At 39.5% G+C, this 15,727-nt stretch overlaps 1 protein-coding gene across 2 annotated transcripts in view; it reads left to right on the top strand.

Annotated features, from left to right (window-relative positions):
* Window positions 1–15,727, top strand: part of LOC126412247 (phosphatidylinositol phosphatase PTPRQ-like) — a 452,520-nt gene that overhangs the window by 131,914 nt on the left and 304,879 nt on the right. Inside the window, exon 4 of one of the 2 annotated variants that reach the window (XM_050081743.1) lies at window positions 10,162–10,473. The exons of the other annotated variant lie outside the window; for it this stretch is intronic. Within the exon in view, the coding sequence (XP_049937700.1) occupies window positions 10,162–10,473 (312 nt within the window). The remainder of the gene's footprint in view (window positions 1–10,161; window positions 10,474–15,727) is intronic. 2 annotated transcript variants of the gene reach the window in all.

Below are 15,727 nucleotides of genomic sequence, written 5' to 3' on the forward strand. Positions count from 1 at the left end.
TGAAGTTGAAGATGAACTGTTTGGGCAAGACTCAGTAACAACAGTGGCCATAAAATGATAAGTGGATCATCCTATTGCCCACCATACTCATCTCCTAATGTTACCAAAAACTTTAGAGACAACCTCAGTTAACTAGTACATAAGTTCCCTAATTATACTGTAATCATTGGTAGAGACTTTGATCATCCAACAATTAACTGGGAAAATTACAGTTTTGTTAATGGTAGGCATAATAAGACATCCTGTGACACATTACTAAATTCTGAAAACTACCTAGAACAGATAGTAGGAACCCCACTCATGTTGGAAATATATTGAATGTAATGGCAACAAATGATGCAGTTGTGGCAGCTGTGGTTACCAAAGCATTAAGGACAACTAAAACAAGCAGAAAGATATATATGTTCAGTAAGCTAGATAAAAAATCAGTAATGTCATATCTCAGTGTTGAAAGTTTTGGTACAGGGCTGGAGTATGTAGAGGAACTCTGGTTCAAATTTAAAAGAGTAGTTGACCATGCACTGGATAGATATGTACCTCATAGAACAGTTCATAATGGGAGGGAACCACCATGATATACAGTCATTGAAAAGAAACTTCTAAAGAAACAGAGATTACCACATAATTGGTGTAAAACAAAACATAAGGCTTTAGTAAGAGAGATGCTCAATGAAACACATTTACTTGTCAAGACAGCAATGCATGATGCATTCTATGGCTACTGTAACAAAATGTTGTCAAGTGATCTTTCAGAGAAGCCAGAGATATTCTGGTCATATGTAAAGGCTGTTAGTGACACCAAAGTTAGTGTTCAGGCCCTAGTGAATGAGACAGGAACTGAAAGTGAGGGTAGCAAAGCAAAAGTTGAAATGCTTAACTTCATTTTCAAAAGTTTGTTTATGAAGGAAAACCCAGGAGAACTGCCCCAATTTAATACTCATACCACTGACTAGTGTCAGTAATGTTGAGAAACAGCTGAAATTGTTAAAACTGTATGGAGATCCAGGGCCCGATGGAATTCCTGTCTGATTCCATATTGAATTTGCAGCTGAGTTAGCCCCTCTCTTAACTATGATCTATTGTAGAGTCCTCGAACAAAACACCATGCCCAATTCTTCACACCCTTCTACAAGAAGGGCAGTAGAAGTGATCTGCAAAACTATCCCCAATATCCTTGATATGGATTTGTTGTAGAATCTTAGAACACATTTGTTATAGAATCTTTGTTATAGAGTCTTCTGAGCTCAAACATAATGAGGCATATGGAACAGAATGACCTCCTCAATGCCAAGCAGAATGGATTTTGAAAACATCAATCATGCAAAATCCAACTTGCACTTTTCTCATATGACATTCTGAAGCTTCAGATCAAGACAATCAGGTAGATTCTGAATTTCTTGATTTTGGAAAAGCATTTGGCTCAGTACCACACATGTGAAAAGTAGGATCATATGGGGTATCAAGTGAAATTTATGACTGAATGGTAGGGAGGATGCAGCATACTATCTTGGATGGAGAATCATTGCCAGATGTAGAAGTAACTTCCGGTGTGGTCCTGAGAAATGTGTTGGAACCCTCACTTTTCATGTTGTGTATGAATGCACACAATGCAGACAATATTAGCAGTAAAGTCAGGCTTTTTGCAGATGATACTGTTATCTAGTTACTACCTAAAAGAAGCTGCATAAATATTCAGTCAGATCTTGATAAGATTTCAGAGTGGTGCAGAGATTGGCAGCTTACTTCAAATGTTCAGAAATGTAAAATTTTGTGCTTCACAGAATGAAAAATACCTAGTTTCCTATGACTATAACATCAATAAGTCTCTGTTGGAATTGGCCAACTCATACAAATACCTGGGTGTAACACTTTGTAGGGATATGAAATGGAATGACCACGTAGGCTCAGTCATGGGTAAAGCAGGTGACAGACGTCAGTTTGTTGGTAGAATGCTGGGGAAGTACAATCAATTTACAAAGGAGATTGCTTTCAAATCACTCATGTGACCAGTTCTAGAATATTGCTCAAGTGTGTGGGACCCATACCAGATAGGACTAACAGGGGATATTGAACGTATACCAGATAGGACTAACAGGGGACATTGAACGTGTACAGAGAATGGTAGCATGAATGGTCACAGGTTTGTTTAATCTGTGGGACAGTGTCACAAGGAAACTGAAGGAACTGAACTGGAAGACCTTGAAGATGGGTGTAAACTATCCTGAGAAAGTCTGTTAACAAAGTTTCAAGAAATGGCTGCATATGATTACTCTAGGAATATACTGCAGTCTCCTATGTATCACTCTTGTAGGGGTCATAAGGATAAAATTAGAATAATTACTGCACACACAGAGGAATTCAAATAACCATTCTTCCCACACTCCATATGTAGATAGAATGAGAAGAAACCCTAATAGTACAATGGGGTACATCCTGTGTAATGCACCTCATGATGGTTTGCAGAGTAAAGATGTAGATGTTGAAGTGCGGGGGGGGGGGGGGGGGTGGAGAGCAAAAAATGAGAGGAAGGGGAACAGGAAATGGCAAAGACAAGTAGGTGCGTTGGCCGAGGGTGGCACACAAAGAGAGCAAGGGGACAAGAACAGGGAGAAGGTGAGAGGACAGAGGGGGTGGAACCTGTCGCATTTAGGGTGTGGGGACAGTAGGTTACTGCAGGGGACAGTAGGTTACTGCAGGTTGCGGCCACGATAATACTGAAATCAGACAATGCATTGTAAGAATAACTCCAAAAACCTGTTGGTGGAGGGGAGGATCCAGATGGCTTGGGTAGTGAAGCAGCCATTGAAATTAACCATATTATGTTCATCTGCGTGCTGTGCCACAAGCTGGTCTACGGTGCTCTCAGCCACAGTTTGGAAGTGGCTGTTCATCCTGGTGGACAGCTGGTTGGTAGTCATACCAATATAAAAAGCTGTGCAATGGTTGCAGCAGAGATGTTATATGACATGGCTGCTTTCACAAATGGCCCAGCCTCTGATGGGGTAAGATAAGCCTTTGACAGGACTGGAATAGGAAGTGCTGATTGTGTGGTTTGAAGAGGTCTTGCATTTTGGTATTCCCCAGGAATATGACTCCTGTGGCAAGGGGTTGGGACTGGGAGTGGCATAGGGATGGACTACAATGTTGTGGATTGGGTGATGAAAGGGATACTCCTTTGTAGCTCATACTTGGTGTTGGTCGGAGGATTGGGGATGGGTGGGGAAATGACAAGGGAGATCTATTTGTGGATAGGTCAGGGGGATAATACCTGTCTGTGAAGGGCTTGGTGAGACCCTCAGCGTAATGGGCAAGGGAGTTCTAGTCACTGCAGATATGCCATCCCCTGGTGGCCAGACTGTTAGGAAGGGATTTTTTGGTATGAAAGGGATGACAGCTATCAAAATGCAGGTACTATTAATGACTGATGGTTTGTGTGGACAGAGGTGCAGATGGAGCCATCAGAGAGGAAGAGCTCCATTTCCAAATGGCAGATAGAAAAGAAAGTGTTGAGATTGTGAAGGAATGAGGACAGGGTGTCTTTGCCCTGAGTCCTGATCATAAAGATATCATCAATAATCTTTTCTGAACTGGTGCAGAAAGATGGAGCAAGGTGTCCATTGTGGCAGTTATGACACTGAGGAAATGGGTAATGTCATCAGAAATGGGGAAATGAAAACATTAAGTGATTGTGAGGGGAGATGGATAACACTAAAAGGCGTGTAAAATTATGTACATATATGCAAAAGCAGGGATGCTGATTCACAGAAAGCCACAAAAAAAAGACTGTCACACAATTGGCTTTCAGCCAATAAAGTGTTTGTCAGAATTAGACAACATACACACAGGCACACATTCATGCAAACACAAATGTGTGTGAATTGTATTTGTGTGTGTGTGTGCATGTGTGTATGTTGTCTACTTTTGACAAAGGTCTTGCTGGCCAAAAGCTAATTGTGTGACAGTCTTTTTGTTGTGCCTTTCTGTAACTCAGTATCTCTGCTATACATTGAGTAGCAACTATCTTCTTCATTATATTAACACATTCCATCCTGGATTTTCCATTGTTTGATTTTGCATGCAAATGCATATGCACTTATATAAAAACATGCTCAGATACTTAAAAATATACTATAATATGTGAAAATAATGACAACTGTGTGCAGATTTGTAAAAGTATGCACAAGTACATGAAAAACATACAAAAATGTGGGGAAAAAATTATGGATGAGGTATAGTATTGGAGTTGGTGCAGCACATGTAGGTGTGGAAAGTGAAACATGAAAGTATATGAGAATGAGGGAGAAAATTTGAGCAATAGGAATAATTATAATTGTAGGTGGGAATAATTTGGGGTATCAGATGCTGCACTAACAAGCTGCATGTCACATAGCTGAGTGTTGTGCACAGATGAGATCATTGATACAGTGTGGCTCGATAGTATATGTGGTTTGAAAGGCAATGAATAAACACAGGGAAGAAACGAAAGAATGAACACTGAGAAGAGTAATGCTATAGAGAATAGTAATAAAGGGAAACATCACAGGGATATAGGGTGGAACAAAAGCTGTTAGGCAGAATCCTACAATGGAAACTCTGGATTGGAATATCAGCAATATAAAGAAAAGATAATTTGTCACTCATAAAGATGACACCTTGAGTTATAGACAGGCACAATGAAATGACATTTACACATTAGATTTTGGCCAAATCCTTATTCAGAACAGAAAACAAACATGCATTCATTCGCACAAGCTATGGCACCTCACACATACACACACACACACACACACACACACACACACACACACACACACGGCTGCTTTCTCTGACAGACCAAACTGGAATACAACTGTCATGCAGAATGGAAGCAGCAAACTGGAGCAGGCAGGGAAGGGGAAGGGATAGCAGGGTATGGGTGAGGGGAGATGAGTGCTGTCTAACAGAGTGTTCAGAGACTTGGGAGCCAACAGGCACAACATTGAGAGGTTGAGGAGCAGCTAATTGGTGGGAGGGGTGGGGGACAAAAAGAGCTGGAGGGGGGAAGGGGAAAGGTGGGTGGGTGCTTTGACATATGGTAGCATGCAAAGAGGGTGAGGGGATGAGAATAGTGAGGAGGTGGTAGGACAAAGCAGTTGGAAACATGAAGGGTACGGGACTAGTAGGTTATTGTAGGTTGATGCCAGGATAATTCCAGGAGTAGAGAATGGTTTGTGAGGACAACTCCCATCTGCATGGTTCAGAACAGTTGGTGGTTGAGTGGGGGATCCAGGTGGCTCGGATAGTGAAACAGCCATTGAAATATTGAAATCAAGTGTGTTAATGTTCAGCTGCATGTTGTGCCACGGGGTGGTCTACTTTGCTCGTGTCCATAGTTTGGCAGTGGCTGTTCATCCTGGTGAACGGCTGGTTGATAGTCACAAAATATATAAAAAGTTGTGCTTGGTTGGTGAATAGAGCAGGTCTTGCATATGAACTCTGTGGCAATGGTTTGGTATTGGAAATAGCATCGGGATGTTTTAGATGTTGTGTGGATGTCAGAATACCACTTTGGAAGGAGTGAGAAGGATTCTGGGTAAGATGACCCTCACTTCAAGTCATGATGATAGGTAATCAAAGACCTGAGGAAGAATGTGGTTCAATTGTTCCAATCTGGGATTATGCTGAATTTGTGTGTGTGTCTATTTGGGAGGGAGGGAGGAGGGGGAGGGGTGAGGGGGAAGGGGGGGATGGCACAGGTGATCTGTTTGCAAACTTGATCTGGGAGTAGTCCATTTCTGCGAAGGCCTTAGAGACCCTCAACATACTTGGTAAAGAAGTTCTTGTCACAGCAGATACACCATCTCTGGGTGGACAGAATGAATGGGAGGGATTTTTTGATTTGGAAGGGAAGACAGTTGTTGAAATGCAAGTATTACTAGTGTTTGGTGGGTTTAATGTGAACCCCACTGCCACAGCCTCCTGGTGCCTCACCTGTTTGCAGTAAAGTCCCTGCATGCTCCACCAGACAGCACTTTTCTCTCTACTAAGATGAGAACCTATAATTGGGTCTACTAATGTTCACTTCCCCTGTCTTGGGCTAAAGCCCATAGCTAAGGTTAACACAATTAGTAGCAGGCATAATCCACAACCAGAACAAATGCACCCACTTACAAATGGCAAAACTGCAACTTACATATGACATACACTGACAACAAGTTGTGTTGTAACAACTGACAACAAGCACAGTTGCTGTATATGAAACAGGTAAATTACCTTATTGTAACTTTCAACTAATTTGTGAAAATATGTGAGGAACTGTAATTAAGACAGCATGGTGACCACTTGCAAGCTTTGTTCTCAGCCAATATGGACAACAGTAAAATAAAATTATTCAGGAATCAAACTTCAAATCACCCTGTTACGGGGGGGAAAAAAAAAAAAAAAAAAAAAAAAAAAAAAAAAAAAAAAAAAAAAAAAGTGTGGCTAGATAGTTCCTTAAACACAACTCACAAAACTTAAACCAAATTATATTTCACAAAGCATTGCTGGCTAGCACCCAGACCCCAGGTAGTGCAATCTTAGTAATTAGTAGTTTTCAAGAATGGAAAGTTGAGATGGGAATATAACCATATCGGAAAAGATAGATTGCTACTTACCATAAAAATGAAATGTTAAGCTGTGGACAGGTGCAATTACATATTTCTTACACATAAGCTTTTGGCCACAGCCTTCATCAGAAAAAGAGAGGCACACACCATTCATTCACACAGGCAAGCACACTGCCAACACCGGCAGTTCAGACTAGAAAGAATAAGAATACTTGATTTTCTGAATTTAATTCAGATCACTGTCTCATCAAACAATAACAATGTTACAAAATCATAATGGAAGCAAATAAAATAGAAACACTGGTTGTAGACAGCTGAGGTATAAGAGATCATTTGGGAACTTATTCAACAATAATACAGATAAATGGCATTTTAGGAAATTGAAATTTGTGTTGAGCCTAAGAATAAATATTTATATGGGATAGGGTTTTATCAATAAATTTAAGGATGATAATAATAGGAAATAAGAAAGGAAAATTACAAGTATGGTAATGGAAAGTTCTGTTGGAATATAAAATACTTTTAAAGAAAAAATACATGTAAATGAAATATAGGTAGGAAATGAGAGTAAGACAGGTGAAAGTGTATGGTGATCATAAACAAGAATGAAATTAAATTGATAATATGATCATTGATTGAAGACTATGCTCCATGGTGTGGGGCTTGTACTGCTGGTACTGAAGATGATTAATTCCTGCAGGAAGAGAACATAGGTATTCTTAGGTGTACAGAGGATACACATAATCTGTTGGAAATGGGTTGTATTTTTATATGCGGAATTGAAATTTGTGAGTGTTTGCCAGACAATGAATGATAGTCATATGTTTGGAAGTCATCACATATAAATGAAACCATTAGGTTGACAGGTTTACTGCAGCATCCATGACACTGAATGTAAGAGAGAATTGTATAATTTGAATGGAAGTGTAAGTGATAGTAAGCAGTTGGTAAAAAAATCAGGACTGTGATATCTTAATGGAAAGTCGTGGTGGAATGTAAATAATTCGGGCGATAGAGGTAAAACTCAATGAATAGTAAAGGCATTGAACTGTTATAAGGCACATAAATCAGAATGAGAGCTTTGCTAGCTTTTGAACAAATCCTTTTTCAAGCTACACACACACACACACACACACACACACACACACACACATACAGCTGTACAGCTTCATCTGAATATAGCCACGCACATGCACGTATGTGTATGTGAGAACTCAGAGCTTTTAATAGTGTAATTACATACTAAAGCTGTTGTTTTAGGCTTTGCAATATCAAAATTCTCCATTATTTTGTGTATAGCCTTTCTAATCAAAAAAAGTGCGTTTCAGAGTTTTATGAAATTTAATACCGTCAAACCTCCTCACAACAATTACTAAAACAATGTTAAATCCAAGTACAGTGATTATTTAATATTGTCCCAGCAGATTCCCTATAAGTACTACGTTAATTATCAATCATTACAATATTACAATGATGAAGTAATTTAAGCACACCCTGTTATAACGAAGACAAAGTTTTGGGGATCTTACCATTTTCTGCTACTGAGAATCTGATGATAATTGTTTGATAAATCTCTTAACCTTCAGCACTGTATTTTCTGAAGCTTTGTCCCATACTTTCATGTCAGTAAGCAGGTGGCAAATAGCATATAATCATGGGAGACCTGTGCTAAATGGCAAATAGAAAGAGTCATAGAGCTCCTTTATCTGAACCAGTGTTAACTGTTTTAGTCTGTATATTGTTGAGCCTGAAATGCAGTTGGGCATGTTGTGTTGGGCTTGTACACAGTTTATTTCTGTGATTTTTGTGATCTATGAATGTTCGTAAGTTGATGTAAATATGCTTTGGACTTTGTTAATAAGATCTGAACAAGGGCTTGAATGGAGGTTTTTAAAAGACATCAACAGTGGAATGAAACTGGCAGACATGGCAAGGAAATATGGACTTGCACAATCAAAGTTAGCTAGATTCCTTGAAAAGAGCTGGAGAAAATTTTCTAAGTGACAAGTATAAGTCTTGAAGAAAAAGAATGAAGATGAATGTTGCTGATGATGTGGACAATGCTACACTGCAGTGGTCAAATGAGATGTGTGCACAGAATATACTAATGGCTTGTTGATATGCCAAAAAGCCTTAGATTTCAGTAAGTTTCTTGGCATTTCTAATTTTAAGGTAAGAAAGGGATGGTAGCAGAGATTTAAGGAGAGACATGGAATAATTTTTGAAGTGATTTCTTGGAAGGAAAAACCAGCACTTTTAGGTGATGCAAAATGCTGGCAGAAAAACACCATGTGTGAACTGGTGGAAAAATACAGACCTGAAAGCATGTACAATGCAGATGAGATGGGATTGTTTTACGAGCTGATGGCAGAAGAGGCAATGGCCTTTAGAGGGGAAAAATGTAAAAAAGTAATCTAAAATATGCCTATGGTTCTTTTGTGGAGCAATGCATCAGGGATACATCCCTATTGCTTAAAAAATGTAACAAGAGTAACAGGTAAGAGTACATACATTTTATTTTACTGTCTACCCTACCAGATCAATTTTATATTTTTTAAGCTTGTATGATGCCTCATGTTCTTAGTGAGTGGCTGCTTTTGCTTGATAAAGAGATGGCAAGGAAAAATAAGAAAATTGTATTGCTGGTGAATAATTGTAGTGTGCATAACAACATGCCAGACTACGATACTACCCCTGAACTTCACTCCAGTCCTTCAGCCTTCAGCCTTTAGACATGGGGATACTTAAGAACTTCAAGACAAAATACCATTCACCTCTAGTTCAACGTGTGACATGATTGATAGTTCCTGGAATAGTGTAAAGCCAAATGTGATTGTGAACTGCTGGGGGGGGGGGGGGGGGGGGGGAAATAATAATAATAATAATAAAAATTGTGGTGGATGAGAAAATGCAGGATGATGTTCAAAGTGATCTTGAGATGTATTCAGCAGTAGGTGGTAAAATCATAGCTGTATCTGTAGTTGAATGTGTGTCAGTGGATGATGATACATTGGTGTTTGAAGAAAGCACCAATGAATCTATGATCAAAGAGTTAAGGAGTAATTAGCCTGTTGAAAATTCTGATGATGATAGTGATGTGATAAGACTGTGCAAGACCTGCTCCTTTTCTAATGGAGCTAATAGGTCAGCTGGAAATATTTAGCAAGCAGCACCCTCAATCCCAAATGTTTCAGTGGAACAATTGATTGCATTGAAATAGATAAAGAAAATATTTACAATAGAATCATCAAAAAAAACAAAGTGAAGTGAGTGAATTCTTCTGTACACAAGAGAAAGGTACTGTACTAACAAGTGGAGTGATCAAAATGTGTTCTATTATCTGTCTTTTATTGTTATTTCTCATCAGAAACATACTACAGTACTGTATGTGCTGACCTTTAAGGTATAGCACTGTAGTAGTCACTATTAACAAAACCTCATTGTAACATTAACCCTGTTATAACAATATCATTTTCATGGTCCCATGAGTATTGTCCTGTTGAGGTTTGACTGTACTTACTTTTGATAGTTTCTGCTTTTTACCATGGAATCCAAAGCACAGCTGGTTTTACAGTTCCAGATAAACCCAAAAGTTTATTGGTGAGCGAAAGTAATGGTACACTTTCACTACAATGGGAGCCACCGACATGTATCCGAGGAGTACTGTTGTACTATCATGTTACAATCACTTGCAAAGTTTCAAGAAATGGGCCAGACTGTCCGTGCCCACAGAACAGCTCTATCAGTATCAAAGAACCTCCATCTGAAACACAAACAACGTTTGTGGGACTTCATCCATATTCAGAATACAGTGTTACTGTTGCCGCTGAAACCCAGATAGGTATTGGGAATTCAAAAGAAGCATCTTTTAATACTACAGAGGATGGTGAGTCATAATGTGTTTCATCTTTTTCTAACGTACTGTGGATTTCAACATATTTCTGAAGAAATTGTAATAGTATATTGTAATCTACCCCTCCCTCATTTCTTTATTGTTACTGACTTCATAATAAACTCCTTAAAGAGGAGTAAGATTTATAATAAACTTTTTTTACTTATCTTCTTTTCTCATAATTGGCTTCAGTTCTTCACATATAGGGGTTGATTCTTGAAGCAGAAATTTTTGATATCATAGGTTCTCATGGTTCCAATTGGCATAATAACATCTGAAGAATTGCCTGAACAGTTAATTTTATTCTCTCACATTTTTTCTGTATCACACTGTCTTTACAAGTTCCACAACAAAAACAAAAACTACATTGTTATTGCCAGAAATAAAAACATGTCCAATCACATCAGAGGCTTACCCACTATTAATCCATTCTGTGGTACTGACAATATTCCAAAGAGTTTACAAATTTTCTTGAAAAATGAATCTTCACCAATTTATATCATTATTTTATAAATGACTCAGAAGTAAATATAATAAATGCTGTCACATTAGAAGCTGAGTAGAACAGTCACTGCAGTGTAGTGCTTGTGATACTAAGCTGTTGCACGGAGAGTTGTGAGTTCAAAACTCACTTGAGCTGTAATATTTTAATCTCTATATCTGGTTCAAGTACATTCTAGAAGTATCCACAAGTGGCAAGAATCATTGTACTGGAATGTTTTGTAGATGTATATATAACCTATATGTTCTGGCTGGAGGCAATTCACTCCAAGCTCTTCTATATGCAAGTGCTAAATAAATCTTCATTAAATGAAGATAGTATTTGTCATTCATCTACTTACACCTTATTCTACGTGACATTATTCTGGTGGAGATGCTGGGTATTGGTACTTGTGATACCACACATTATCGGTGACACAGTGGCTCCCACCAGGCCATGACAGAGCCGCCATTTACGTGGTGAGAAACACAAGTTTGAGCCATATTCAATAGATCCCAGTCTATCGGAAATAGAAGAAGAAGAGCATGTTACGATGACAGCAACTGTATGCCACCACATGAGACATACTTCTGGGTTCTATTGTGATGATGACCAAGATCCAAACAAGTGGCTGAAGGTATATTAGCATATAGCCAAGTTTAATAAATGGGATGAGACTGTGTGTTTGGCTAACGTATTTTTCTACTTGGAGGGCATTGCCAAGCAATGGTATGAGAACATCCTACATTCAAGACATCTTGGAGCTGTGTAAAATAGTGGATCCTAGAATGAAGGAGGAAGATAAGGTTGCATATATCGTGAAGGGTGTTGCTGAGGGCATATATCAAGCCCTACCCTGGAAGAAGGTTTCGACAACAGACAACTTCATAAAATGGTGCCAGTATATCGAGACAATGCATCAAAAAAGAATTACATGCAAAAAGTCTGAATGGATTACAAACATCATGTCAATGTTTGTGATGGAGGAAGAAACTGATTTCACAAGTGTTCTTCATCAGACAGTGAGAGAGGAAATTCAGAAGGCACTTGGATTGCATTGTGAGCAAAAAACCAAGACATTTCAGGAGGTCATAAGGGAGGACATGGAACAGACATTGAACCCAATCTCTCGTTCTTTGTTTCCCTTTAAAAAGGTAAAAAAAGTTGAGACCCAGGTGAAATTACGTTCCTACAACACCACCTGAGGAACCTGTTTGGGCACCAAGGAAGACTGATGTCTGGAGGACCCAGGATAACCATCCAGTATGTTTTCACTGTGGATGACTGAGATGTGTAGTGCACCATTGTCAAGAAAGGTGGCAGATATTTGATGACACCCAAGCCAGAAGACAACAGAATGATCTTAGCCAACGCCAACTCCACGATGACGAAGATGAACAAGAGGATGTGGGTGCAGGATGACGTACGTCACCATCGCTGCAAGCTGGCTGATGGAGAGGACGCTCCCCAACATGCTGCTTAGAAGCTCCAGCTGATCACCTAGCCAGTGCAACCTGGAAAACTAAAGGATGTGACCTCCCTTGGAGGTGACGCCACCGAAGAGAAAAATCCTCCTCTGTCGACCATTACAAAAATGATAGGAAACTACTTCGATATCCTCATGGATGGCCGACCAGACCAAGCTCTTGTGGACTTTGGGCATCATATTCAGTCATTTCGAAGAAGTACCGTTGCCCATTGCAGACAACCGTATTCATCGAGAACAAAACATCTCTGCTGAAGGTGGCTGATGGGAAATATGTAAAACCTACAGGAAGATGTGTAATTCATGTGGGTATAAGTGGCCATACACAGCACTTAGAATTCATCATCTTACACGAGTGTAGTCATGCTGTCATTCTCGTATGGGACTTTTTGAAAGCTTTTCAGGCAATTATAGGTTGTGGTCACTAGAAGATTATGCTAGATGAGATGAGGTACTGTGGACAGGAAGATGTGCATCCCAGTGTGTGGAGATTATGTCACCAACCCATGGATCTTGTAGTGGAATGTAAGAGAAGCATACCACTGAAGAATAGCTTCATCATCCCAGCCTTTGTTATCTCATTTAAGAATGGGTTTGGTCAATTGTGGATAGTTAACTGTCGTTGAAATCCTTCCAAGATGCATGTGCATAGCAAACACTGAGTCATTAATTCCAAAGCAGATGAGTGTCATAGAAACCTCCCATGTCGAGTCTGTGGGCGAAATTAGTGCTGACACTTTGAGACAAGATTGTCTACCTCAACTATCACCGGATCTCACTAAGAAACAATAGAAGAAGCTACTTTCCATTCTTCAAGAGTTCTCTGAATGCTTCAATCCACAAGTGAAGAGCAAATAGATAAATCAACAGTGAAGCATCAGATTAGCACTGGAGACCATCAACCAATAAGCCAGAGAGTGTACCATGTGTCAGCAACAGAACATCGAATAATTCACAATGAGGTAGAGAAAACGGTGAAGAATGATATCATTCAGCCTTCGCAGAGCCCATGGTCATCACCAGTGGTTCTCGTCAGGAAGAAAAATGGCAGTTGGTGCTTTTGTGTTGATTACAAGAAGATAAATAAGATAACTAAAAAGTACATTTACCCTCTTCCACGAATTGATGATACACTAGATTGTCTGAAGGGGCTAAGTTTTTCTCAACCATGGACATGTACTGAGGATACTGGCAAATCGAAGTAGATGAGGCTGATTGTCAGAAGACTGCATTCATCACCTCTGAAGGCCTGTATGAGTTTAAGGAAGTGCCGTTTGGATTGTGTAATGCACCAGCAACATTTGAATGATGATGAATAGTCTTCTAAGTCACCTGAAGTGGATAGGTGTCTTTGTTATTTAGATGCCATTATAGTGTTCTCAGAGATATGAGATGAACACATAGAAAGACTGAGGGCCGTTCTTAAGTGTCACCAACAAGGCGGACTGAAACTTAATCCAAGAAAGTGTCTCCTTGCAGCAAAAGAAATCAAAATACTTGGACACATTGTGCCAAATGAAGATGTGTGACCAGACACAGAAAAGGTGAGATCTATAATGGAATTTCCTATCCCTAAAGGTATTAGAGATGTGAGAAGCTTCCTCAGATTATGTTAATTTTGTTCTTATTACTGTCATTTTATCAAAGACTTTTGTATCAAAGCCAGGCCACTCCAAGTATTGTTAAAAGCTGATGCTAAATTTATCTGGGGTGGTGCTCAACAAGATTGTTTTGATGTGCTCTCGATGTACTGCAAAAACCTCTGACGACTGACCCTGTACTTGGTCTGTATGATGAGAGAACAGAACTACACACAGATGCCAGTGGGTATGGGATTGGTGCTGTTACGTTGCAGATTTTGGATGGAACAGAGAACCTATGTTTCTAGGATACTTACAAAAGCTGAGAGAAACTCTTCAATTAAAGAAAGAGAATGTCTTGCTGTCATCTGTTCCATGTGCACATTTTGACAGTATCTCTATGGAAGGCCATTCACAGTTGTTACAGACCATCATTCACTTTGTTGGTTGACAGGTCTTAAAGATCCAACAGGACAACTCACCAGGTGGGCACTATCTCTTCAAGAGTATGACATTACCATAGTGTACAAAAGTGGAAGAAAACACCAAGATGCCAACTGTCTCTCAAGAAACCCTGTGCAAGACCATCAAGACTGTCTTGCTGCACTCCAGGATCTCTCTGCTGAGCAGAAGGACGCCAAGATATTTCAAATTATGCTTGCCTTAAATCGGTCAGAGGATGTGAAAGGACAATTTAAGGTAGTTAATGGATTACTTTGAAAGAAAAACTTTGATCCATTTGGGAAGAGGTGGCTACCAGTGATTCCTAAACACATGAACTTAGATGTTCTACAGAAATTCCATGACACACCTGAGGACGGACTTTTAGGATTTATTAAGACATATGTTAGGATCCACAGTTCCTCAGAAACCACCTGGCCAACTCATACCAATTCCACCAGCTGGTACACCTTTCCAGCATGTCAGGATTGACCCTCTCAGACGATTTCCAATGTCTGCTTGTGGCAATAGATGCACTGATTATCTGACACACTATGCTATTAGAAAAGCCGTTAAAACAGCCGAAGCATTTGAGGTAGCCAAATTCATCGTGGAAGACATTGTATTAAAACACTGTGCCCCAAGGTCATTAATTATCAATTGAGGGAAAGGTTGTAAGACAGTTGTCTGATGTTACTTATGGAATTGTAGATTTCAACCCTGACACAAGACAACAAAAGATCAGAGATACGGTCCACATCCTTCAAATAAAGCCCTATAAGGATCCTGCAACCCAGGGTAAATTTGAAGCTCCAGCGACAGGCAACAAGTGGAAAGGTGACAAAGAATGTAGTGGCAAGGGAAGTTCTAAGAATTTCACCACCAGGGCGAACATCAGTCATGGGGAGTTGGAGTATGCAGGACTGATGACTCATTATTGCGCTAGGAGGACATAACACCAAGATACTGTTCTCTTAAGGAGGGAGCAATGTTGCAGAAGAAGCTGAGTAGCACAGTCACCGTAGTGTAGTTGTTATGATAGTAGGTTGTTGCATGGAGGTTTGTGATTTCAAAACCCACCTGAACTCTAAAATTTTAATTTCTGTATTCGGTTTGACCACATTCTAGAAGTATCCACAGACTGCACGAATCATAGTACTGGAATGATTTAGTGAACAACACATATGAAATTGAAGGAATTCATAACTAAATATTGTAATTATTAAATATGAAACAAATTTCTTGTTTGTGTTTCACAAT

The sequence above is a fragment of the Schistocerca serialis genome, chromosome 7 (assembly GCF_023864345.2).
Source record: "Schistocerca serialis cubense isolate TAMUIC-IGC-003099 chromosome 7, iqSchSeri2.2, whole genome shotgun sequence".
NCBI classification, from domain to species: domain Eukaryota; kingdom Metazoa; phylum Arthropoda; class Insecta; order Orthoptera; family Acrididae; genus Schistocerca; species Schistocerca serialis.